We start from the raw sequence: 25,114 nt of genomic DNA on the forward strand, positions 1-25,114 counted from the left end.
GAAGTGTTTTCAACAGGAAAGGATGTTGAATCTTGTCAAATGCCTTCTCTGCATCAATTGAGATGATCATGTGATTTTTCTGCTTTGATTTGTTGATATGGTGTATTACATTAATTGATTTTCTTATGTTGAACCATCCTTGCATACCTGGGATGAATCCTACTTGGTCATGATGTATAATTCTTTTAATGTGTTGTTGGATACGATTTGCTAGAATTTTATTGAGGATTTTTGCATCCATATTCATTAGAGAGATTGGCCTGTAGTTTTCTTTTTTGTAATATCTTTGCCTGGTTTTGGTATGAGGGTGAAGTTGGCTTCATAGAATGAATTAGGTAGTTTTCCCTCCACTTCGATTTTTTTGAAGAGTTTGAGGAGAGTTGGTACTAATTCTTTCTGGAATGTTTGATAGAATTCACATGTGAAGTGGTCAGGTCCTGGACTTTTCTTTTTAGGAAGCTTTTGAATGACTAATTCAATTTCTTTACTTGTGATTGGTTTGTTGAGGTCATCTATTTCTTCTTGAGTCAAAATTGGTTGTTCATGTCTTTCCAGGAACCTGTCCATTTCATTTAAATTGTTGTATTTATTAGCGTAAAGTTGTTCATAGTATCCTGTTAATACCTCCTTTATTTCTGTGAGGTCAGTAGTTATGTCTCCTCTTCTATTTCTGATCTTATTTATTTGCATCCCCTCTCTTCTTCTTTTTGTCAATCTTGCTAAGGGCCCATCAATCTTATTGATTTTCTCATAGAACCAACTTCTGGTCTTATTGATTTTCTCTATTGTTTTCATGTTTTCAATTTCATTTATTTCTGCTCTAATCTTTGTTATTTCTTTCCTTTTGCTTGCTTTGGGGTTAGTTTGCTGTTCTTTCTCCAGTTCTTCCAAGTGGACAGTTAATTCCTGAATTTTTGCCTTTTCTTCTTTTCTGATATAGGCATTTAGGGCAATAAATTTCCCTCTTAACACTGCCTTTGCTGCGTCCCATAGGTTTTGATATGTTGTGTTTTCATTTTCATTCACCTCAAGACATTTACTAATTTCTCTTGCAATTTCTTCCTTGACCCACTCGTTGTTTAAGAGTGTGTTGTTGAGCCTCCACGTATTTGTGAATTTTCTGGCACTCCACCTATTATTGATTTCCTACTTCATTCCTTTATGATCCGAGAAAGTGTTGTGTATGATTTCAATCTTTTTAAATTTGTTAAGACTTGCTTTGTGACCCAGCATATGGTCTATCTTTGAGAATGATCCATGAGCACTTGAGAAAAAGGTGTATCCTGCTGTTGTGGGATGTAATGTCCTATAAATGTCTGTTAAGTCTAGCTCCTTTATAGTAATATTCAGATTCTCTATTTCTTTATTGATCCTCTGTCTAGATGTTCTGTCCATTGATGAGAGTGGGGAATTGAAGTCTCCAACTATTATGGTATATGTGTCTATTTCCCTTTTCAGTGTTTGCAGTGTATTCCTCACGCATTTTGGGGCCTTCTGGTTCGGTGCGTAAATATTTGTGATTGTTATATCTTCTTGTTTAATTGTTCCTTTTATTAGTAGATAGTGTCCTTCTTTGTCTCTTTTAACTGCTTTACATTTGAAGTCTAATTTGTTGGATATTAGTGTAGCCACTCCTGCTCTTTTCTGGTTGTTATTTGCATGAAATATCTTTTCCCAACCTTTCACTTTCAACCTATGTTTACCTTTGGATCTAAGATGTGTTTCCTGTAGACAGCATATAGAAGGATCCTGTTTTTTAATCCATTCTGCCAATCTATGTCTTTTGATTGGGGAATTCAGTCCATTGACGTTTAGTGTTGCTACTGTTTGGATAATATTTTCCTCTACCATTTTGCCTTTTGTATTATATATATCATATCTGACTTTCCTTCTTTCTACACTCTTCTCCATACCTCTCTCTTCTATCTTTTCGTATCTGACTCTAGTGCTCCCTTTAGTATTTCTTGCAGAGCTGGTCTCTTGGTCACAAATTCTCTCAGTGACTTTTTGTCTGAGAATGTTTTAATTTCTCCCTCATTTTTGAAGGACAATTTTGCTGGATATAGGAGTCTTGGTTGGCAGTTTTTCTCTTTTAGTAATTTAAATATATCATCCCACTGTCTTCTAGCCTCCATGGTTTCTGCTGAGAAATCTACACATAGTCTTATTGGGTTTCCCTTGTATGTGATGGATTGTTTTTCTCGCTGCTTTCAAGATCCTCTCTTTCTCTTTGACCTCTGACATTCTAACTAGTAAGTGTCTTGGAGAACGCCTATTTGGGTCTAATCTCTTTGGGGTGCGCTGCACTTCTTGGATCTGTAATTTTAGGTCTTTCATAAGAGTTGGGAAATTTTCAGTGATAATTTCTTCCATTAGTTTTTCTCCTCCTTTTCCCTTCTCTTCTCCTTCTGGGACACCCACAACACTTATATTTGTGCGGTTCATATTGTCCTTGAGGTCCCTGATACCCTCTTCAAATTTTTCCATTCTTTTCCCGATATTTTCTGTTTCTTTTTGGAATTCAGATGTTCCATCCTCCAAATCACTAATTCTATCTTCTGTCTCTTTAAATCTATCATTGTAGGTATCCATTGTTTTTTCCATCTTTTCTACTTTATCCTTCACTTCCATAAGTTCTGTGATTTGTTTTTTCAGTTTTTCTATTTCTTCTTTTTGTTCAGCCCATGTCTTCTTCATGTCCTCCCTCAATTTATCGATTTCGTTTTTGAAGAGGTTTTCCATTTCTGTTCGTATATTCAGCATTAGTTGTCTCAGCTCCTGTATCTCATTTGAACTATTGGTTTGTTCCTTTGACTGGGCCATATTTTCAATCTTCTGAACGTGATCCGTTATCTTCTGCTGGCATCTGGGCATTTAGTCAGATTTTCCTGGGTGTTGGACCCAACAGGTTTAAAGATTTTTCTGAGAAATCTCTGGGTTCTGTTTTTCTTATCCTGGCCAGTAGGTGGCGCTCGTGGCACACGTTTGTCTGCGGGTCCCACCAGTAAAAGTTGCTGTGGGTCCTTTAACTTTGGAAAACTCTCACCGTGGGGGAGGTTCGCCAGCCGAAGCGGCTTGGAAGAGTGCCAGCCAGCCCGGGGGTCCGAACACGGGGAGGGTCGCCGGCCACCGCAGCCCGTGAGAGCGCCTGTCCAAATTTCCTAGTCGGCCCGGGGCGCCAAGCGTGGCGGTAGGGCGCCAGCCGCCACGGCCCGGGAGAGTGCACTGTTCCCAGCTGGACCGGGGCGTCACGTGTTTGCAAGGGACCCCCCCTGGTCACCGTTCTCCGCGGCCTGGGGATTTCCGATCCAATTCTCAGTTGGTCCAGGGGGCCGCGTGTGGTGGGGCCGCCAGCCGCCGCGGCTTGAGGGGACCGCCTGCCCAAATCTGCCAGCTGGCCCAGGAAGGAGGAAGGGAGGGACTCCGGCCGCTTGCCGCCCCACCCGGGAAAGCCCACGCCCCTCGGTGATCTCACCGGCGCGGGTTCCCTCAGCCAGTCAGCCGTTCCAGGATGGGGTACGCTGTCTTTTTGATCTCTGTCGTGGCTCCGGGAGCTGTTCTGTATCGTTTCTACTCCCCTAGTAGCTGTTCTGGAGGAGGAACTAAGATCCGCGCGTCTTACTTAGTCGCCATCTTCTCCGGACCTATCCTCATTCTTAATTCTGGTTTCACTAAGTATAAAGTTCTAGCTTGATAATAATTTTCACAGTTTTGAAGGTACTGTTTCATTGTCTTCTTGCTTTAGAGTTCAGAAAAATCTAAAGTCTTTCTGATTGGGCGGGCCACGGTGGCTCAGCAGGCAAGAATGCTTACCTGCCATGCCAGAGGACCTGGGTCCGATTCCCGGCGCCTGCCCATGTAAAAAATTAAATAAATAAAATAAAAATAAAGTCTTCCTGGTTTCAAACCTTTGTGTGAGACCTTTTGCTTAAGTTTCTGGAAACTTCTTGGATTTTCTCTTTTTTCCCCAGTTTTCTGAAATTTCATGAGAACAGGCCTTGGTAAGGATCTATTTTCATCCACTGTGCCAGCTCTGGTTAAATCCCTTGTTACTGAAACTCATATTCTTCAGTTCTACAATATTTCGTTTTAAATTATTTCTTTGATGATTTATTTCCCTTTGTCTTCTCTGTTCTATCTTTACAGAATTTCTATTATTTATATGTTGGAATGTTCAAACACCCTCTAATTTTCTTACCTCTTTTCTTCTATTTTCTCATCTCTTTGTTTTTAGGTGCTACTTTTTAAAGATTTCACATCAACTTCATTGTTAAATGTTTCTATTGAGCTTTTCATTTCTGTGGTCATATTTTAAATTTCAAGAGCTATTTCTCAGAATATTCTTTTTTAAGTCACCTTATTCCAGTTTCAAGTATGAAGGAGCGTCTCATCTGTGAGAATTTTATCATTTTTAGCCATTTTCTTCCACTTGCCACATTTTTTTTTTCCTGAGTATCTTTATTTTTTCTTCCTCCTTCTCCCGACTCCACTCCATTTGTTTTGATGTCTGACTTTTGTGTTAGAGACTATCCTCAAATGTGTGATGCTCTTTGGCTGTCTGTCAATTCAAAGTGAAGAATGATACTACCCAGTTGGCAAGAAGCTCTAATAGATAAGAATTTTATAAATTTATGTACAGAAGTCCTACCTATAATGGAGTATTGTTGCTTTTTGAAGTATTTGCTTTTTTCCCTCAGTATTTATATTGTGAAGAAGGGACTATAAAAAATAATTCAAATGTACTTTGGTATTTAAGGTATAGATGCTATTTTGTAATTCTTTGAATAATCACCTCCATCTTCACACAGAATTCTGGTGCCCAGGTACTGTGTCAAATAGAAGTTATAGTCAGTTCCATTTCCTGCCCTAGTGGTTAGGAAATGTAGTAAACACTGATAATCCAAAATAATTGGCTAGCTTCTGGTATACATTTTGGTACTTAATTTGAGTATCCATGGCCAGGAACTCAGAGTACTTAAAGTACTAAGCCTCTTTGGAAAACCTACAATTGAGATTCTCATGTTTTCCAGACTTTGTCATCTTGCTCATCCTGCCTTTTCCATTCCTTCCAATTCAGAAGCCCAGAGAATAAGATCTTATACACTATCCCTTCTCTTTATTCTTGTCTCTCATGCTTAACTCCTTCCTATCCTTCCCTCTTTCCTGTACACACCTTGTGTTAAAGGTACGGGACAGGAGGCTATGGGAGAGTAAGAAGTTGTTGTCGTTCTTTAAAGATGAGTAGCTTAAGATTATGGAAGGAACCCCGGAAATCTTTCCTTTCTCACTTGAGCAGTGATGATATCAATAGGATTTCTGACTGGGTGTAAAGTGTCTAGACTTTTGAGGTTGAGACCATCCTAAACGAGGGATCTATAGTTCTGAGAGCTGCCAAGGTCAAAGCAACATAAGGAAAATTCATTCTCAGCACTTTAGACTTTCACAGTATCACTAGCACAGACTTTTGCCTGTCTCTATATTATCCGTAACTCTTGAGGTTGGGCTCATACCAACCAATCATGCAGATCACTGTTTCTATTCTCATGATGGCAGCATGACTTACTGTAGAGCTCCTTGTTACAGGAATGGTGTCCAAAACAAGAGAGGGCCATGATATTGCTCTGTCTTGTGCTAGGCAGACCTATCCTGGCATATGAAGTTTGGTTCTGAGTACCTCACCATGAGGGCCAAGGAATTTAGCTGATGATCTTAATAAAGGGCAAGAATGGTGAGGGGAGTTAATCACTAAAAACAGTGGTTGAAGAAACTGGAAAATACTTGGAGAGGAAAGGTTATTTGCAATAGGAACATTCAAATTTCTGAAGGGTACATATCAAAGAGGAAACAAAATAGAGCTGCTCATCATCTTGGGGGCTTTCTTTAAAGTAACTGGGCAGGAACCTGAATTTCCTACCACTGTATAGTCATTCTTTTCACTTGGCTTTTCCCTAGAGATGAATCTTTTTTCCCAACTCCCACTGCAAAGAGGATATATCCTGGTTCTGACATTCTCAGAACTGAGTAAGGGAAGGAGTTAAGAGGTGGTGGTTCACTGTTCTATATAAAGATTTCTGAATGGTTCCTCATCACTACCTGAGCTGTGCTTGACCCAACAATGCCTTTTTATTCAATGTCTCTAATGCTTCTGCTAGGGTGGGTAAGGGGTACTCCCATGTAGCAAAAGGTAAAGAAAAGGACCTAGGAGTTTAAATGCTTCTAATAGATTTTCAACCCACTTTTCTGTTTTCAGCCCTATTCACTTTCCTGAATTCAGAGGTTCCTGGTAGCTCCAATTCCTCAGCCTTTCTGAGCTCTAGGGCACCAATCGTTTTTCTTGTTTTCTTTTCCTACAGCAGGCACTAAGTTTTTCGCTTTCGCCGAAATGCTATATCAGCTATTACTTACTTACTTACTTATTTTATAGCCTCCAAAATTTTATTGACATCCCTTTTGTCACCAATTTGATTCTCTTTGTCCATGTGAATTTTTTGCTTTTTTATCCTTTATTATTATTTCAGTCAGGATTTAGAAAGTATTAGACATAAACTTATTTGTTCCAACTACCATGTATAACTGAAATTTTCTAAATAATGTACTTACTAAGATGATAAGACTCTCTGCCTTACAAAAGCACTAAAGTGCTAAATTTCAACAATATTGAAGAATATTTAGTACTGTGTACTCCCCTCATAAAGTGCAACACGCAGCCAAAAAAATCTTCTACCAACTCTTTCTATTAATAAATTTTATCAGTTCATATTTTAGATAGCCCCAAACATAATATATGCCTAGAAATTTGCACAATGGCTTTACTAATCTAAAGAGGGAATGTATAAAATATACTGTGATAAATTTTCATGCAATATTGCCTTTAATACAGACAATGTTGGTGGAAGGAAGGACAGAAAAGGCTTTATGGAGAAGGTACCTAGGAACTGGGTGAAAACTATGTAATTATACTTATTCACTCATTTCACTTTCCAAATACTGCATTAAAGGTTTATTCCCACCTCCCACATCTATGGTCTTAGGTATGATAGTCACTTTGAAGGAGATGCCATAAACTGATTAGAGACAATGGCTAAGAATCAAGTTGCCACTTTCTTATCAATAATGGCATGACATAACTTAGGCATTGTAAACAATTTCTGGACACAGCTAAGAGTTTTAGTTGGAGTTTTTAAACATGTCTAGGGATTTTACAACTATCCTTTAAATTCTCCTTTTCCCTAAGCAAAAAGCATCCTTTTATATATATATTTTTGCCATAGCCACTACAGACATCTCATTATGAAAAGATACCCGGGGGAGTTCTGTGTTCAGTAACAGATAAATCAATACATTAGTTGTGCTTTCATGTCAATCCACAAGTCTAACATAACCAATGTCTCCTTATCAAAAAAATGACTATAAGTAAAGCAGTGCATTTACCTGTGTGAAATAGTTTCATTTCTAGAAAGCTAAAAACATTTTCAAATTTCCAGTTATTGTTCAAGAACCTCAAATGTTAATGAACTTCCCAGGTACCTGGGCTAAGAAGAGGTAGCTATTGGTATAGAGGATTAGAGAAAATCAGAAGTAGTCCAACACCTTTCCCCTGAGCTGCTGCTGAGGCCTTCAATATTTAATCTTCTGCCACCAGAACACATGGATTTGAGACATGGGAAAAGGGGCTCTGGCTTAGTCTAAATAGGTTTTCACATGCATAAGTGATCCTCATTGAAGCTCCTCTACCAGATGTCTGCTACTTCATGTCTCTGGACATTGCCAAATGTCTCCTGGGGGTCAAAATTACCTCTGGTTGAGAACCACTGACCAAGATATATACATCAAGCTTTAATGTATATATAAATCACTTGGGGATTTTATTAAAATCTGGATTCTGATTCAGTATGTCTGCAATGGAGCCTAAGAGTCTGTGTTTCTAAAAGTTTCAGGTGATGCTGATGGCTGCTGGTCCAAGACCACATACTGCAAGAATCTAGAGTAGTGTTTTTCACCTCCTAGTAGCACATTGCAATCACTTGGAAAACTTTTTAAAACTCTGATGCCCAGGCTGCACTCCAGATCAACTAAATCAGAATCTCTGGGGTTGAGACTTAGGCATCAAGATTATTCTAAAGTTCCCAGATGATTACAATGTATGGCCAAGACTGAGAATATCTGATCTAGAGTGAGTAGCCTGTATTCCATGTATCCCAGGAACTGGAACATAAGCCTATACAGGTATTTAAGGAGAGAAGAGAGTATTCAAGAAGAAAAAACTATTATTTCCCTCACTGCATTCTTTGTGTTGGTCATACTTGGATTTTAGAATAACTGAGAAGATCTTTAGCGAGATGTAACATCAGAAAACTAACTTTAATATGCTTCATTTTCTATTTAGTTTTCAGCATCAGAAGTAAAGGAAGCAACTAATTCATATTTCCATTCTACTTTTAAGTTCAAAAATTGTATATAGAGACCTCATGAAGGAAATCATTTTAAGACTGTTTTTCCAGTAATTCTTAAAACCCTGAGTATGTTACTTTTAATATTTAGATTTTAAAAACTTGTGTATCTCATACCAAATTTTTTCTGAGTAAAATGATTTAATGTCTGGGATCTGCATTGAAATACTCAGCTGGGAAAGGTGAGTGAGAGGGGGTGTTAAGGCATGGATGAAATCAGCAAAATGCGAAGCTAGATAATGAGTACATGGAGGTTCGTTATCATTACACTATTCTCTGTTTTTGTGGGTGTTTGAAATTTTCTATAATAAAAACGTAAAATGAATCCTTTTTATGTATTTGAAATGTAGTCTTTCATTGGAAACAATTCCACAGTGAACTTAAATCATGAGCACGTTGGTTGCATCCACAGCTGATTACATCTACAGCCAGTTATGGGGAGTGCCTTTTGCAATTAGTGATGCTTAATCTAATCACCAGAAGGCTTTAATGAAAATTCAGAAGAGAGAATCTCTCTCTCTGTTTCAGCCAGCCAGCCTCTCCTGGGGAGTTCATTGAGGACCTCCATCGAAGTTGCCAGCTTGTGGCCTTGCCCTACAGATTTTTGAACTCTTACATCCACATGGCTGTGTTAAACACTTTTATAAATCTCATATTTTCAGATATCTCCTGTTGGGTCTGTTTCCTTGAGAACCCTAACAAATAGAAGTAAGAAATCCTTTCCTATTTGACAACAAAACAAAACAATCTCACAGAAAAATTCATGCAATTTTAAAAATTGTTTAAAAAGAAACTTCAAAATTTTACTGATAAAAGACTAAGGACGTGATATAATCTTGCAGCAATTTCCAATTCTTGAGATTGCTTAAAGACATTTTCCATGGGAAAGTAAATTATAAAATTTTAAAAAAAGTAAATTATACTTTCATTTTCTGGATACATTCCAGAACCATAGAGCTTTTATTCATTACAAGATAAAAAGAACTTCTTTTTATCTTCCTCTCACTGAAAAGGACTGTATGTAGCAATGCTTTGTTTGGTAAAACTTTTACTTAAGGCCTCTACTTGCAAATTAGAAAACAGAGGAAAATAAATACAAACCATAGGCAATGAAAAATAGAGTACTGAACCAGGAGCAAAGTTCAGTGTGATCCTTGCAAATCATGTTAGATCACACTAAGAAACAGCAACAAATGTCTCTGTCTCTAGAGAAAACCATGTGCTAAAAACTAAGCCTCTGAAAAAACTAAAATGATCCAACATTAGTAATCAAGATAATGATTTCCTGATTATAAGTTCATAAGCTTGGGGTGATGTGATGCTTCAGGGTTACTTTTAAGTTAAGAAGAAAACTGCTTTATGTTTACCTCATTTCTAGAACAGAATCCTGTCCCATGTTAAACAGCTTTAAAGTAGTCAAAATTAGAACCCTGTCAATTTTCTGTGGACTAGTTTTGTTAATTTTTTTTCACTATAATTCTCTTTAATCACTTCTTAAGTGTAGAGTGTTTATTTTTCAAGAAGATATCCAGCAAGTATCAGAAAAAAGCTAAGTGGAAATCATACCTAAATATAAAATAACTGTAATATTTATACCTCCAATAAAATCATAGGTCTGAAAATGCTATCCTATTTTTAATGTGCTGATAAAATATAGAATGAAATAAAAGATAATGCTCTTGAATTCATGTGGCATTTCTTACCAAAGAAATTAAATCCTCCATTGTTTGCCTGTTGTTTCTGTGATGTACAGAAAGTTCTGTTACACAATCTTCATCAAGATGAAAAAACTACAAAAAAATTGTATAAACTTGATTAATAAAAAAATTATAAATACATCATTTTGAAAATTAAAATCAGTATAATTACCTTATAGAATCAAACATCAATATGTAAAAAATGTGAATTTGTCATTTTCATAATTTTAAGATTAAACAAACAGATGTCAAAAAGCGTATTTAGAAGATGAGCTCTTTCCCAACCCTTCATAATCTATCATCACCTGTTCAATTGTTAAAATTATGTTAGGCAGTCCGGGGGTTACAATTCCTGACCTGCTATTAAGACCTGCATTGGCCCTTTCCGTAAAAAGCAGCCATCTAAACATCTAAAATCCGTGGCTGTACAATGCAGTTGTGAAATACTGTACTTCAGGCTATCTTTAGGATAATTCAAGGAACCTTTATGATAGCATCATGGATACTGCACAATTATCACTATGCTACAAAGAGCTAAAAAGCACAATTAAAGAGAGAAGTAGTAAGACAGCCTTTTTGCAAACTTCAGTTTTGCGTAAGGATATGATTTATCCAAGTATTCTGATCCCTGTGTGATGAGACCTCATCCAAATTGAGACCAGAAATGGGTTCTCAGAACCCAACAAGAATCACCAAAAATAAAAAGGCAGGAAGGGCCTGTCTGAACCGGAAAAGAAGTTCAAAAGATTACATGGGAAGGGAATCATAAGTAAGGTAATTTTAAAGTTTATCTTTCAAATGTAAGAATTCTCTTTACACAGCCCCCATTTAGTGATGTTTCATCTTCTGCTTTATAGTCCTCCTGATCAGGGAATTCAAAATAGCTGAAATGGTTAGCTTCTCCCTCCTCTCACCTGAGGTCTATCTCCTTATGACCTCGACCCACTGTGAGTCAGTACAGGCGAACAGATATTAGGCTTCTTTGCAATTAGACAGACTTTGGTATTAATTGTGACATCACTTAACAACCATGTGACCTTGAGCATGTTATGACACTTCTCTAAGCCTCAGTTTCATCATTGGTAAAAACCTGCCTTCCAATATGCATAACATTTGTGGAGTTCCTAGTATAATATCTAAGCAGAACAGGACCTCAAAAAATGATTAACTATTTTTAGTAAAAGTCACAATTCTGCCCTGTGAGATCACATAAAACATGTTCAAGATTTTCAAAAATTTGAATATTCCTATCGCAAATAACCTTTCCTCTCCAAGTGTTTTCCAGTTTCTTCAACCACTGATTTTAGTAATGAACTCTCCTCACCATTCTCGCCCTTTATTAAGGTGAGAGATTAATAAAGATTATAAGCTTTATTATTTATCTTAAAAATAAGATCTTTATTAAGATCATCAGCTAAATTCCTTGGCCCTCATGGTGAGGTACTCAGAACCAAACTTCATATGCCAGGATAGGTCTGCCTAGCACAAGACAGAGCAATATCATGGCCCTCTCTTGTTTTGGACACCATTCCTGTAACAAGGAGCTCTACAGTTAGTCATGCTGCCATCATGAGAATAGAAACAGTGATCTGCATGATTGGTTGGTATGAGTCCAACCTCAAGAGTTATGGACAATATGGAGACAGGCAAAAGTCTGTGCTAGTGATACTGTGAAAGTCTAAAGTGCTGAGAATGAATTTTCCTTATGTTGCTTTGACCTTGGCAGCTCCCAGAACTATAGATCCCTCGTTTAGGATGGTCTCAACCTCAAAAGTCTAGACACTTTATACCCAGTCAGAAATCCTATTGATATCATCACTGCTCAAGTGAGAAAGGAAAGATTTCCGGGGTTCCTTCCATGATCTTAAGCTACTCATCTTTAAAGAACGACAACAACTTCTTACTCTCCCATAGCCTCCTGTCCCGTACCTTTAACACAAGGTGTGTACAGGAAAGAGGGAAGGATAGGAAGGAGTTAAGCATGAGAGACAAGAATAAAGAGAAGGGATAATGTATAAGATCTTATTCTCTGGGCTTCTGAATTGGAAGGAATGGAAAAGGCGGGATGAGCAAGATGACAAAATCTGGAAAACATGAGAATCTCAATTGTAGGTTTTCCAAAGAGGCTTAGTACTTTAAGTACTCTGAGTTCCTGGCCATGGATACTCAAATTAAGTACCAAAATGCATACCAGAAGCTAGCCAATTATTTTGGATTATCAGTGTTTACTACATTTCCTAACCACTAGGGCAGGAAATGGAACTGACTATAACTTCTATTTGACACAGTACCTGGGCACCAGAATTCTGTGTGAAGATGGAGGTGATTATTCAAAGAATTACAAAATAGCATCTATACCTTAAATACCAAAGTACATTTGAATTATTTTTTATAGTCCCTTCTTCACAATATAAATACTGAGGGAAAAAAGCAAATACTTCAAAAAGCAACAATAATCTTTTATAGATAGGCCTTCTGTACATAACTCATGTAATCCTTGCAACAGCTCTGTGAAGCAGGCAAGGCAGATGAATGACTAACATATAAAATCATTTCATAAATGGCAAAACATGACCCAAAAATACATAAGAGATTGTCATTAGAATCCTCATATTTAAGGTAAGAAAACAAAGATTCAGAGAATTTAATGCAATCTGCCCCAAACTGGTATTTTTGATTCCTAGCTCAGAGTTTTTCTACCCCACCATACCACCTCTCTGTGACTCTGTTCCTGCAGCTGTTCCAGTTGAGACAGGACATGCAATGCTTGTCACAATGGCTGCAGATGTACAGGATACAGGTACTGAGCTTGAACTTGCTGACCTATCAAATTCTTTCCATTCTTGAGCCCTTCTGGGCTTGTATCCTGGTTCAACACTTACTGGTTCTTTGACCTAGGTCAAGTTACTTAATAACTCGATCTCAGTTACTTCATCTAAAAAATGTGGACAAACTGGTGCCTATATTTCAGAGGTGTGGGGTGAGGATCAAATGAGGTAAAAAACATAAAATCCATAGAATCATTATTCTATGACTATTAAAGGCACTTTTTAAGGGCTTTTCTACAAAGATTATTTTAGGGGCTCTATCTATATTATGCTATAGATATTAGCTATATTATAGATTAAGGTACACTACAGACATACTATAGCATAATATACAAAAAGCCCTCACTGTAATACACTCTCCTATTATATATCATAATAATATTAATATATCACAATATTAAAATGTGAGGAAACTGCATACTCAAGGAAAAATCCAAAATTTATATATTTTACTTTATACAATGCCCCGATTCTAAAAATGTTGTTGTTGTTGTTGAAATCAAAGACTTTTTTCCTTTTGGCACTCACTGGCTTTGGAAAGAGCAGTGTATCCTATCCTATGATGATCATGGCTGAGAAGACATGCAAAGAACTCCCACACATAGAGAAATGATGACCCCCAATGGTTGAACACAGGCATTTGCACCATCCATTCTTTCCACTTCACAAGTGGGACATCACAGCCGCCCTGGCCCTGCTGCTACACTATCTCAGACACCTACACACTCTAAACAGCTTAGCTTATCAGTGTTGACAGTTGTTAGAATTAAGTTGTAGTTCTAATTGTATTTGCTCAGTAACTATTAAAGGTGTCATGGAGGACAGGGAAGAATATGGTTAAGAGAAATTTTAGGAATTGACTATCTTATGAGAATCAGGAAGGATTTCCGTTCAGGTTGCAAAGCGATAATATTGGGCAGAAAAGGAAGAAAGGGCTAGAAACAGGCTATCTATTTTTTTATCAGCTGACCAGTGGGAAGAGTATATTTGTGGAAAAAAAAAAAGATTCCTGTGAATGTAACTAATGCCACTGAGTTATTCACTTGAAAATTGTTACAATGGAAGTTTTGAGTTGTGTACATGATACACAGCAAAAAGTTTTTTAACATAGGGGAAAAAAGTATTTATACTTATAAGTGTTATTTTTCCAGGAAACAAACACCTCACTGCTGCATCAAGTGTATACTGCGGCATGTCTGAGATACACCTTTCCAAGCTATTTCATTGACCCAAGCTTATGCTTTATTCCCTTACAGAATCAAAGGGAAATGAAATGGAACAACTTTCTGCAGTCTCTCTCCTCATTTCTTACATTACAGATAAATTATCCTCTTCTCTACTGGAGAGGAAGAAAAGAATAAAGGTTAAGAATACAGACTTTGGTACTAGAATGCCAAGGTTCAAATCCTAACTCTATCATTTAATGACTATGTGCCTCCTCTGTATTACGTAACCTCTCTGCACCCTGATATCCATACCTGGATGTAGGGAATAAAAATTGGATCTACCTGAAGGGTACACATTTCACAGTGGCTTTGGGCTTCACCATGTGACTTGCTTTGTCTAATGGGACATTAGCCCGTATAACGCAGCAGTACAATGCAGGCACACATTTGAAAAACATTTGCACATTAGGGCCTGCCCTCCTTCTTGCTTCTTTTGCAATCCAGCCACGATGTCCAGAGGCCCAGACTAGCCTGCTGGGGACAAGTGGCACAGCAAACGGCCAAGACAAACAGCCAATCTTTTGAGTAAGGCTTAGACCATCCAGCCCTAGTCAAATCACCAGATGACTAAGGCACCCCAAGCAAACCAGCACAAAAATTGCCCAACTGAGACCATCCAAATTGCTGATCCACAGAATTGTAAGCAAATAAAATTATTAGTTTTAAGCCAATAAATTACTGTAGTGCCCAAAGCAATGTCGGCATAAGAACTGCCCAGTCATGTGATTGTGAAATCCTTGTGTCTGATGCTTCCTTTATCAAGGGTATGGACAAATAAGCAAAAAAATATGGATAAACAAATAACAGGGGGAACAAACATTAAAATAAATTGGGTAGATGGAAATACTAGTGGTCAATGAGAAGGAGGAGTAAGGGGTATGGTATTGTGATTTTTCCTTTATATTTCTTTTTCTGGAGTGATACAAATGGTCTAAAAAATGATTATGGTGGGGCAGGCCACGGTGGCTCAGCAGGCAAGAATGCTTGCCTGCCGTGCCCGAGGACCCAGGTTCGATTCCTGGTGCCTGCCCATGTAAAAAAAAAAAAAATGATTATGGTGATATATACATCACTATGTGATGATACTGTGAGCCACTGATTGTATACCATGTATAGGATGTTTGTATGTTAAGGATGTTTGTGTTTCTATGTTGTTTTATCAATAAAAATATTAAAAAAAAAAAAAAAAAGAACTGCCTGATTGAGCCCAGTTCAAATTTCTGATCTACAGAATTGTAAGCAAATAAGATTACTAGTTTTAAACCACTAAACTTTGGAGTGGTTTTTAATGCAGCAAGAGCTAAACGATATACAAATTATACATATCCTTTGGTAACATTCACATTCTTATCAAGTTCAAGTTGCCATTTATTAAAAATAATATTTTTAGAACCTTTATATGAAAAGTAAACTATGGAAGTAGAGCAAGATGGCAGCATAGTGAGATATGGAATTTAGTTCATCCTCCAAAATAGCTAGTAAATAGCCAGGAATGGTACAGCACAACTGGTGAGGGGACATTTAGTGACCAGAAACATAACGTTCAACAGTCTGGACCACACAGAACATCAGAGATTCCAGACAGAACTGTAAGCCCCCCAGGTATGGAGGCTAGCACATCCTCCAACACAGGCACAGCAGGCAAGTTCCATGAGGGTAAAGGAAACAAACTTTACTAGAAGCAAGGGATAAGCTCAACCAAGCTCAAATTTGGAATTAATAAACAAATTCTGACTACTGAAAACAGGCCCCCAGCACAGATAAACCTGGAATAAGCACTAAAGGAACTAGGAGTTTTTGCCCCAGCAGACAGGTGGCAGGGCTGACAAAAAAAGGGGGTCAGGGGGCTTTTTGAGTTGGACAGCACGAAATACTGGAAAATAGCTGGATATGAAGAAAGGGGGGCCCACAGACCCTGAAGATACATAAAGCCATGTACCAACTCAAGCTCTTGATTAGCAAACCCAAGAAGCATGGGTACAGCTCTGAAAAGTCTTTTTTTTTTTTTTTAACTTCTTAACCAGCTCATTAGACAGAACTGCAAGCACTCTTAGGCTCCAGCACTGCTCCAGGCAAGAACAGAACTAAAGTATGTCTGAGAGACAAAGTAACAAGTCAGGTGAGAGGAGTTAATTCCCTAAAGGGTATATCTACCCCCAAAGAAAAGGCAGGGAGGGACCAACATAAGTGAAATCCCTCCTTCAAGGAATTTAGGATGCCGGGACTGGAAAACAGAAGCAATCAAAGCCCTCCTACTCCCATACCTCTGTCTCAACCATTCCCCTGGCACAGAGAGGCTGCTGAAATTAAAGGTACCACTTTAAACTAATAGAAAGCCATGGATAGACAAGGGTCACAAACTGGGCGGCACAGGAAAAGCACAGAGTCTAGAGGTTTCATAGGAAAGCCTGACAACCTGCTGAATCTCACTGTCAGGGAAAATTGATTCTGGCTACTCTCTCTTCCTGAGACATGGGCCCGTATGGTCTGTGAAAATCTAACTGGGTCTATAATATCTGAAGAGACCCTACTCAAAAAAAGGGTCCATATATGCAGGGCAAAAGAAAGAAAACCAAGAACTGAAAAATTTTGATCAGATAAACAGAACCTACGCTAGAGGTCTAGAATAAGTAGAACTAAATGTTAAAGAACAGATAGAGAACAAACAGACATGTAAAATCTCATCAAAAATCAATGAGTTGAGGGAGGATATAAAGAAGACAAGGTGAATACACAGAAAACTTTTTAATCTGAAAAAACAAATTGCAGAACTAATGGGAACAAAAGGCACAATACAAGAGACAAAAAAAAAAAAAAAAAAGGAAACCTATAACAATAGATTTGAAGAGGCAGAATAAAGAATTAGTGCACCAGATGACTTGACATCTGAAATCCAACACACAAAAGAACAGGGAAAAGAGTGGAAAAAATATGAGCAGGGTCTCATGGAATTGAATGACAGACAACATGAAGCACATGAATACACATTGTGGGTATCCCAGAAGAACAGAAGGGAAAAGGAGGAGAAAGACTAATAGAGGAAAGAATCACTGAAAATTTCCCACTTCGTATGAAAGACATAAAATTATAGATTCAAAAAGTGTAGCATACCCCAAACATAATAGATACAAATAGACATATGTACTCCAAGACACTTATTAATCAGACTGTCAGATGTCAAAGAGAAAGAAACACTTTTGAAAGCAGCAAGAGAAAAGCAATCCATCACATGCAAGGGAAGTTCGATTAGACTATGTGTGAACTTCTCAACAGAAACCATGGAGGTGAGAAGGCAGTGGTATGATATATTTAATTCTAAAAGAGGAAAATTACCAACCAAGAATTTTATGTCCAGCAAAACAGTCCTTTAAAAATGAGGGAGCCGAGGACAGAAATGGACATTTGCACACCAATATTTATAGCAGCACTATTTATGACTGCCAAGAGATGGAAATAGCCCAAATGTCCATCAACAGGTGAGTGGCTAAACAAGCTGCGGTATATATATATATATATATATATATATATATATGATGGATTACGCAGTTGTAAGATAGAATAAAGTCATGAAGCATTTAAGACTTCAAGCATATAAGACATTGAGGACATTATGCTGAGTGAAATTAGCCAGAAACAAAAGGACAAATACTATATGGTCTTATTAATATGAACTAACATTAATGAGTGAAACTGGAGAACTTCAGTTAAGAATACAGGTTATCGGGAGATAGATAAAGGCTAGAGATTGGGAAATTGGTGCTGAAGGAATACAGGTTGTGTAACAGGACTGACTGCAAAAATTCAGAAATGGATAGCACAATGTTAACTGATTGTAGCACAATGATATAGTACACTGAATGAAGCTGAAAGTGAGTATGATTGACGGAGAAAGACTACGGACATGTATGAAACCAGAAGGAAAGATAGAGGATAAAGACTGATAAACTTAGGAATGCCTAGAGTAGACAATGAAGGTGATTAAACGTAAAAATGAAAAAATGTTTTCGCATATAGGAGAACAAATGAATGTCAATATTGCAAGGTGTTGATGGTATACGGGAGTGAGGAATACAATCAATACAAGCTAGGTGTATAGTCAACAGTAACATTATAACATGCTCCCACTAAATATAACAAGGGCATTATGCCAAAACTAAATGACTACAGGCCGGGAGCATGGGGAAAGGGTATGGTTTCTTTGTGAAAGAAAAGGAAATGTCTTCAAATAGATTATGGTGGTGAAGTCTTACCTATACACTTAGATTGGATTGTATGATGTGTGAATAAAACTGTTTTTAAAATGAACAGAACAAAATTAAAATAAAAACAAACAAACAAATGGAGAGAAAAAGTGCTAGAGAAAATACACAGAAAGAGATGTACCTATTCACTATCAGTAGGGAAGCTGAGAGGTGCAGCCCATTGGAGGGCAGTGTGGTGGTTTCACAGGAGGCTAGGGGTGGGGTTGCCATATAATTCTGAAACCCCACTGCTCAGTATATACCTGGATGAATTCAGTGTGGGGACACAAATGGATATTTGCACACTGGTGCTTATGGCAGCAGTGTTCACAATCCACAAAGGATGGAGGTGGCCTAATAGCACAACACCTGAGGAATGGAACAGGGGACTATGGTGTATACATACAATGGACTACTGAGCAGCCACAAGAAGGAATGAAGTTGTGAGGCATGCAACTAGTGTGTGAACCGTAAGGACTGTATGTTGAATGAAATTTCAGGAACAAAAAGATAAATGTTATCATGCTTCAGTCATATGGGCTAACTATAATATAAAAACTCAGTGAAATAAAGTCAAGAACATGGATTATCAGGTTGGGGCCTATTGTAAAGGGTCCTAGACTGTAAGCTCTCACAATAGTCACATATATTCAGGAGGTATAACTGTTATTACTAAATTCTGAGATACTAAGCTGTTTATTTATAACCTGGTAGTTCCCAGAAACTTTGGGTATTTATGTGACACCTGAGACTTAGAGTGAGAGCTCTAAAGCTATGAAAGTCAGCAGTACACTATACAGGACTGCTTAAAAAGTGATCAGACTTTGAGTAAAGATATGAATGAAGCCGATCTGGATAGGACTAAGGTAAATCAGAACACAGAGTAAAGGATGATATTGCCCATATTTTAAAACCTCAACTTCTGTGTCAGACCAAAGGAAGAGATGTTTATTGGGTGCAGAATTTTTATTTTGGGTAGTGCATTATCTAACTTGTTTGAACAGTTTAGTTGAACAAAATAACTACATGGAATCTTGAATAGGGTGTGAGATTTTGTTGGTTTTCCCAGGTTAGTGTGATATCCCAATATATCCCAGAGTAATTTGGGCAGTGAATAAAGAAACATTTGCCAAGTCCCCTTGGGGCACTGGAAAGAAAGGAAGAAATATTCACCTTCCCTAATTGGAGAAACTGATATTTTTACAGACAGTGGGGACAATCAAATCAACAGGATGAGCCCTCAATCTTGGGATTCGCCTCTATGAAACTTTTTCCTGCAAAGGAGAGATAAGCCTACTAATAATTAGGGCTACAAGTCACTCCCAGAGAGCTTCTTTTATTGCTCAGATGTGGCTTCTTTCTCTAAGCCAACTTGGCTGTGAACTCACTACCCTCCCTCCTACGTGGGACATGACTCCCAGGGGTGTAAATCTCCCTGGTCACATAGGACAGATATCCCAGAATGAGTGGAGACCTGGCATCAAGGGATTGAGAAAGTCTTCTGACCAAAAGGGGAAAGAGAGAAGAGACAAAACAAAGTTTCAGTGACAAGAGATTTCAAACAGAGTTGAGAGGTTATTCTGCAGGTTATTCTTATGCATTATACAGATACCCCTTTTAACTTTATGGTGTATTAAAGAGTGGCTGGAGGGAAGTACCTGAAACTGCTGAGCTCTGTTCCAGTAGGCTTAATTCTTGAAGATGACTGCATAAAGATATATAACTTTTATAATATGACCATGTGATTGTGAAAACCTTATCTCTAAAGCTCCTTTTACCAAGGGTATGGACAAATGAGTTAAGAAATATGGATAAATAAATAAATAAATAATGGGGGGGGCAAAGGGTAAAATAAATTGGGTAGATGGAAATATTAATGATTAGTGAGAAAGAGGGTAAGGGATATGATATATATGAGTTTTTTCTTTGTATTTTTCTTGGAGTGAAAGGATCATGGTGATGAATATACAACAATGTGATGACATTGTGAGTCGCTGATTATACACAACGTATGGAATATATACGTGTGAAGCTTTCTCAATAAAAAATACTTTTTAAAAGAAAAGGGGGAGAGTCCATCCTACTATCCCATGTTTTTGACAGCCCCTTTTAACATGAAAAAGTTAGAATGGGTATAGCCCAAATACACATAAAGACTGGGAGAAAGATCAAAGATGATGGTGGAGGTAAACAGAGAAGGTAGGGTTTAACAGATGAGTATGACTGGTTAATCATTATATTGATATTTCTTTTAGTCTCCAGTATCTTAGAGCAGTTGGAAGTAAAAACTTAAAATTGTAGTATCATAACCCATACCAAACTCTGAAATCTGTTCTACAACTAATTGTTGTGATGTGCTTTGAAATGTACTGCTTTTCTGTATATGTTATTTTTCACAAAAAAAGTCAATTGTGATGATGAATTCACAGCTATATGATATTGTGAACCACTGACTGTATACTTCAGATGACAACATTATATATCTATATAAAATAAATAATTTTTAAAAATAAGGGGGAGATTTAAAATATTTTCAGATAAACAATTACTGAGAAAATTTTTAACTAAGAGACTGACTCTACAAGAAATACCAAAGAAAGCACTACAGGCAGATAGAAAAGGCAGGAGAGAGAAGTCTGGAGAAGAGTGTAGAAATGAAGACTGTCAGTAAAGTAAAAAGAGAAAAAAATGTTAGTTTGACATATAAAATCCAAAAGACAAAATGGTAGAAGAAAGTACTGCCATTACAGTAATAACATTACATAGTAATGGATTAAACTCCCCAATCAAAAGACATAGACTGGCAGAATGGATTAAAAAACAGGACCCATCTAAATGCTGTCTATAGTACAAAAATAAGCTAAAAGTGAAAGGATGGGAAAAGATATTTCAATCAAACAACAACCAGAAAAGAGCAGGGGTAGCTATACTAATATCTGACAAATTAGACTTCAAATGTAAAACAATTAAAAGAGACAAAGAAGGACACTATGTATTAATAAAAGGAACAATTCAATAAGAAGATATTAACAATCACAGATATTTATGCACTGAGCGAGAATGCTTCAAAATACACGAGGCAAAGTGGGAAGCAGACACCTCTACCACAAAACTTGGGAGATTTTGATTCTCCAATCTCATAAACTGATAAAACATCTAGACAGAGGGTCAATAAGGAAACAGACATTTTGATACATTTCATACAATAAATGAACTAGATTTAACAGACATTCACAAAACATTATACCCCACAACAGCAGGATATAAATTTTTCTCAAGTGCTCATGGATCATTTTCAAGGACAGACCATGTGACCCAGATATCCTGGGTCACAAAGCAAGTCTCAACAAATTTAAAAAGACTGAAATCATATGAAACACTTTCTCAGGTCATAATGGAATGAAGTTGGAAAACAATAACAAGTAGAGGGCCAGAAAATTCACAAATATATGGAGGCTAAACAACACACTCTTAAAAAACCACTAGGTCAAGGAAGAAATTACAAGAGAAATCAGTAATATCTAAAGGCAAATGAAAATGAAAACATAACATCAAAATTTATGGGATGTATGTATACTCTGGTTTCTCTTCAAACTGTATAAGTCTTTCACCTTTTACTAAAAAAAAACTCATGGGATGTACCAGAGGCAGGGCTAATAGGGAAATTTATTGCTTTAAATGACTATATTAAAAAAGAAGAAAGCACAAAATTGAAGCATTAACTTTTCACTTGGAAGAATGAGAGAAAGAAAAGCAACTGATCCCAAAGTAAACAAAAATCAGAGCAGAAATAAATAAAATTGAAAAAACAAAAACAATCAAGAAAAACAGAACAAGAAGTTGCTTCTTTGAAAACTCAAAAAAATCAATGGATCCTTAGCTAGGCTGATCAAAAGAAAAAAAAAAAAAAAAACAGAGGGGGTGCAAGAGTAGTTCAGCAGTAGAATTCTCACCTGCCATGGTGGAGACCCGGGTTCAATACCTAGCCCATGCACTTCCCAAAAACAAACAAACAAGCAAATAAACCAAAAAGAAACAAACAAATTCAATATATGGTGCTGCAATAAAAGGATTACTGACATGGAAAAAGAATGAAACGTGACCTCAGCCATACAGCATACCAAAAAAAAAAAAACGAAAACAAAAACAGAGGATACAAATAAATAAAATCAGAAATGGAAGAGGGGACATAACCACTGACTCCACAAAAATAACGGTGGTAATGAAAGAACACCATGAACAACTATACACTAATAAGCAAGACAATGTAGATGAAATGGCCAACTTCGCAGAAAGGCATGAACAAAGAACATTAACTCAAGAAAAAATAGACAACCTCAACAAACCAATCACAAGTAAAGAGACTGAATCGGTCATCAAGAAGTTCCCAAAAAGGAAAAGTCCAGGACCAGATGGCTTCACATGTGAATTCCACTAAGTATTGAAGAAAGAATTACTACCAATCCTACTCAAACACTTCAAAAACATTGAAGAGGATGGAAAGATACCTAACTCATCCTACGGAAGTCAACATCAACCTAATAGCAAATCCAGACAACAATACTACAAGAAAAGAAAATTACAGACCAATCTTTTTAATGGATATAGGTGTAAAAATCCTCAACCAAATATTTATAAATCAAATCCAGCAGCACGTTAAAGGAATTATACAACATGGTAAAGTGGGATTTATTTCAGATATGCAAGGCTGGTTCAACATGAGAAAAACAATTAATGTAATATAGCATAACCATAACTTAAAATGGAAAAAACACATTACCATCCCAAATGATGCAGAAAAGGCATTTGACAAAATTTAACATTCTTTCTTGATGAAAACACTTCAAAGGATAGGAATACATGGGAATTTCCTCAACATGATAAGGAGAACATATGAAAAAGCCACAGCTAACATCATCCTCAATGGGGAAAGACTGAAAGCTTTCCCTCTAGGATCAGGAACAAGACATGGATGCTCACTGTCACTACCTTTATTCAATACTGGGCTAGCTAGAGCAATTAGACAAGAAAAGGAAATAAAAGGCATCCAAATTGGAAAGGAAGAAGTGAAACTCTCACTGTTGGCAGAGATGTCAAAAATCCTGAAAAATCTAAAGCAAGGCTACTAGAACTAATAAACGAATACAGCAAAGTGGCAGGGTACAAGATCAACATCCAAAAATCTGAATTGTTTCTATACACTAGTGATGAGCAATCTGAGAAGGAAATCAAGAAAAAAATTCCGTTTACAATAGCAACCAAAAATAATAAAATATTTAGGAATAAATTTAACTAAGGATACAAAAGACCTATACCCAGAAAACTACAATAAATTGCTGAAAGAAATCACGGAAGACCTAAATAAATGGAAGGGCAGACCATGTTCATGGATTGGAAGACTAAGTACAGTTAAGATGTCAATTCTACCCAAACAGATTTACAGAATCAATGCAGTACCAATTAAAATCCCCACAACTTATTTTACAGAGATAGAAAAAGCAATAACCAAATTTATGTGGAAGGGCAGGTTGCCCCAAATAGCTAAAAATGTCTTGAGAATGAAAAATGAAGTGGGAGGTCTCACATTACCTGACTTTAAAGCATATTATGGATGGAGAGCCAAAATGGCAGCTTATTGAGGAGTAGAATTCAGCTAGCAAATAGCCAGGAACAGTACAGAACAACTGCTGGGGCCACATCAGTGACTGGACACACAGCATACCATAGTCTGGATAAGCTGGATCGGCTGCAAGCCCACCCAGAACTGTGAGTTCCCCAAGTGGTGGCAGCAGGAGCTCCTCCCCCTCAGGCTGGTTCCCAGAGGGGAAAGGAAAGAGACTTTACTAGCAGCAGGGGCTGAGCACAACTAAGCTCCAAGTGTGGAATTAATTAACAACTTCTGATTACTAAAGATAGGCCTCCAGTACAGCTGAACCTCAAGTAAAAGCGGAAGTTGGTGGTTTTTGCCCCAGTGCAGAAGGGGCAAGGCTGACGGAAAAAGAAAAAAATACAAAACCAGAGGTTTTTTGGATCGGACAGCATAAAATACTTGAAAGGGTCCAGGCCCTGAAGGAAAGGAGGGGGCACATAGGACCTGGAGATACACAGAGCAACATACCAACTTAAGCTCTTGATTGGCAAAACTGAGGAACAGGGGTCCTGCTCTGAAAAGGATTTTTTTTCCTTTTCCTTTTTGTGGCTGTGTTTCTACATCTTGACTGCTCTTTGGTGCAGTTGCAGGGCTTCTCAGGCTCCAAATGCCCCAGGCATGGGCAGAATTAAGCTTGTTTAAGAGTTTGTCTGGAGGCTGTGCCTTCCCCAGGAGAGAAGTAGGCCCAGCTCAGGTGGATTCCCTCCCTCAAAGAATTCAAACCCCAGTGTCCGGAAAACTGAAGTAATTAAAGCCAGCCTACAACCTCTCCTCTGTCTCAACCACACCCCCAGCAGGAAGAGTTTGCTGAAGTTAAAGGTACCACATCACTTTATGCTTGTGGGACTTACAGGCAGAGAAGCCCCACATACTGGGTAGGACAGGAAAAACACAGAGTCCAGAGGCTTAATAGAAAAGTCTTTCAACCGGCTGAGTCTCATCCTCAGGGAAAAGTGACATAGGTGACTCTTTCCTTCTGAGAGGAGGGCAGTTTGGTCTGGGAAATTCTGACTGGGGTCTGT

General features: G+C 37.6%; 1 protein-coding gene across 6 annotated transcripts in view; it reads right to left on the reverse strand.

Annotated features, from left to right (window-relative positions):
• MELK (maternal embryonic leucine zipper kinase) overlaps positions 1–25,114 on the reverse strand; it is a 207,344-nt gene that overhangs the window by 32,525 nt on the left and 149,705 nt on the right. For all 6 annotated transcript variants that reach the window (XM_077147691.1, XM_077147695.1, XM_077147694.1 and 3 more), the window contains one exon: positions 10,154–10,240. In XM_077147691.1, the coding sequence (XP_077003806.1) occupies positions 10,154–10,240 (87 nt within the window). The remainder of the gene's footprint in view (positions 1–10,153; positions 10,241–25,114) is intronic.

This window comes from Tamandua tetradactyla, chromosome 2, assembly GCF_023851605.1.
Source record: "Tamandua tetradactyla isolate mTamTet1 chromosome 2, mTamTet1.pri, whole genome shotgun sequence".
Classification (NCBI taxonomy): Eukaryota; Metazoa; Chordata; class Mammalia; order Pilosa; family Myrmecophagidae; genus Tamandua; species Tamandua tetradactyla.